At 68.0% G+C, this 2,151-nt stretch overlaps 1 protein-coding gene across 1 annotated transcript; it reads left to right on the top strand.

The window, feature by feature from the left end:
• Positions 1 to 24: 24 nt before the first annotated feature.
• MNEG_15862 (hypothetical protein) lies at positions 25 to 1,929 on the top strand (the record flags this gene model as incomplete). Its single annotated transcript, XM_014035668.1, has 6 exons — positions 25 to 409; positions 683 to 837; positions 1,060 to 1,131; positions 1,374 to 1,448; positions 1,752 to 1,872; positions 1,910 to 1,929. 6 exons carry the CDS (start codon positions 25 to 27, stop codon positions 1,927 to 1,929), a joined length of 828 nt encoding a protein of 275 aa, XP_013891122.1.
• Positions 1,930 to 2,151: the final 222 nt, after the last annotated feature.

Here is a 2,151-nt window from a genome sequence, read left to right as displayed (position 1 = left end):
GGGCAGGGCGGCATCTTATCCGCGATGGTCGAGGCGATGGCGGACGCCTTGGACGACGAGCTGGTTGTCGGCATCGGCCACGACGAGGATGAGGATGACGATCTGGGCCTCGGAGAAGGCGACGATGACGACGACGACGACGACGACGACCTGATGGAGGATGACGAGGACGATGACGTCATGTCCGACGGGGAGCACGGGCAGCACCACGGCCACCTCCATGGCGACCCGCTCGGCGCGGACGGCGGCCGCGGGGACGGCGGCGGGCACGGCGGCGGCGGTGGCGTGGCGGGCGGGTCGGACGCCGGTCTGGACGAGGAGCCAAGCCTTACAGAGGAGGGGGAGTCGGGCGGCTCGGAGGGTGGGGGCACGACGGAGGAGGAGGAGGAGGCCGCGGCCATGGCGGCAGGTGCGGGCCGGCCGGCCCGGCAGCGGCTTTGGGGGGACGGCACCCTTTGGCAGGGACCCGGGCGGGGGTGGCTCCTGCGTGCAGGGGGCACTCCTGCAGCCCTCTGCGCAGCCATGCCTTTGGAACCCCCTCACCGCCACTCAAACGCATACATTACACAGAGCTCAATCTCCCCAGAGCTCGGGCCCCTTATCTGGTGCTGTCTGTGCCCACCCTTTGGAAATTTATCAGTCCGCTGAGAGGTTCCATCCCTCCCACTCCCAATAATCAAAGCAGCCCACGAGCGCGCGGAAGAGGACCTGGCCCTGCTGCAGGAGGAGGAGGCCGCCGACCTGCTGGGCTCCGGCTCAGAGGGCGACGATGGCGGCGAGGGCGAGGAGGACGACGGCGGCTTCGGGGGCGCCGGCCTGGGCAACCACCACCACGCGGTGGGTTTGGAAGAGGGTGGGATGGCGTCCTGGGTGGTGTGGGGGCGGCACTCCTCACTCGTGGCTGCGGTTGTGGTCGCAGGCGCAGCGTTGGGAGGGTGGCTTTGCATTTTAGACCTTGCCCAGCGGCCGACTCTGTTTGAGGACGGCGGGTGAGAGCTCGTTGACACACACACACACACACACACACACACACACACAAACCTGCGTGTGTGCGCGCAGGGTGACGAGGAGCTTGTGGGTGACGAGCTGGACGAGTACGACGTGGCAGGGGCAGAGATCCGCGGAGAGGTGGTGCGCCCCCGGCCTCATGTCATTGGGGGCTGCCGCGCGGCTTTTTTCAATGTCTGAGACCCGTGGTCAGCTTCGCGCGACAGGCACGCCTTGGCCGGGGCGCTGTGTGCTTTCATCTCGCTTCGGCCGGCGCGCCGTGCTCCTTTTGGGTGTCGAGTGAAGGCGGCCCTCCCCTGTGCTGCCGCGGTCTTTCGCGTTGCTAATCGCCATCTCCGTCCGTCGCATCGCATCCCTGCTCGCAGGACGAGGAGGAGGATGAGGAGGTGGATGACTTTGACGACGATGACGAGGCCAGTGATGACGAGGACGAGGATGAGGTGGGGCCGGGGTTGATCTGGAGTGATCTGGGGTGTTAGATGTCTGTCCTCGTGAAAAAGGAAGAGAGGGAGAGGGAAAGAGGGGGAGAGATAGATGGAGAAGGAAGGGCAGGGGCAGGAAGCGCGAGATAGAGGGCAAGGGGGAGGGAGAGAGAAAAGCGGGGAGTGGGCTCGGCGCATCCATTCCTCTTCTCCGTTGACAACCTGCTGCCTACGTGCCCGCTCCCGCCACCCCCACCCTCGGCGGCCGCCCTCGCCTCCGCCTTGCCCTCAACACCCCCATGCACCCTCCATTCCCCTCAGGCCGGCCTCGACGACGGGCCGCCCTACGTCCCCACCGGCCCCGCCGCCGGCGGCCTCAACTTCGGCTTTGATCACATGGGGATTGACCCCCTGGACATGGCTGACGGCCTCGGCGGCGCAGGTGGGCGGGGCAGGGGGCCCTGTTTGCGCCCAGTAAGCGGTGGTTCCGCTTGCTTGACGACGCGCCCGGCGGCCCGCACAAGGCTGGCATGCTGCCGTTCGTTCGTTGGGTGCCGCGCGTGCGCGGGGCTGCGGCTCGCTTGGGGTGTGCTTGGGAGAGGGGGCGGTCAGGTGTGGCGTGGGAGGGGCGGGGCAGGGGCCCCCGCTGCAGTGTAGGCCCTCCACCCCACTCTCTCTTCCGCCCGCCCGCACGTCCTGCGCCCGCCCCACCCCGCAAATC

Source organism: Monoraphidium neglectum (genome assembly GCF_000611645.1).
Source record: "Monoraphidium neglectum strain SAG 48.87 unplaced genomic scaffold scaffold05736, whole genome shotgun sequence".
Taxonomy (NCBI): Eukaryota; Viridiplantae; Chlorophyta; class Chlorophyceae; order Sphaeropleales; family Selenastraceae; genus Monoraphidium; species Monoraphidium neglectum.
Note: the sequence above shows the minus strand (reverse complement) of the source record. Positions and strands in the feature narration are given on the sequence as shown.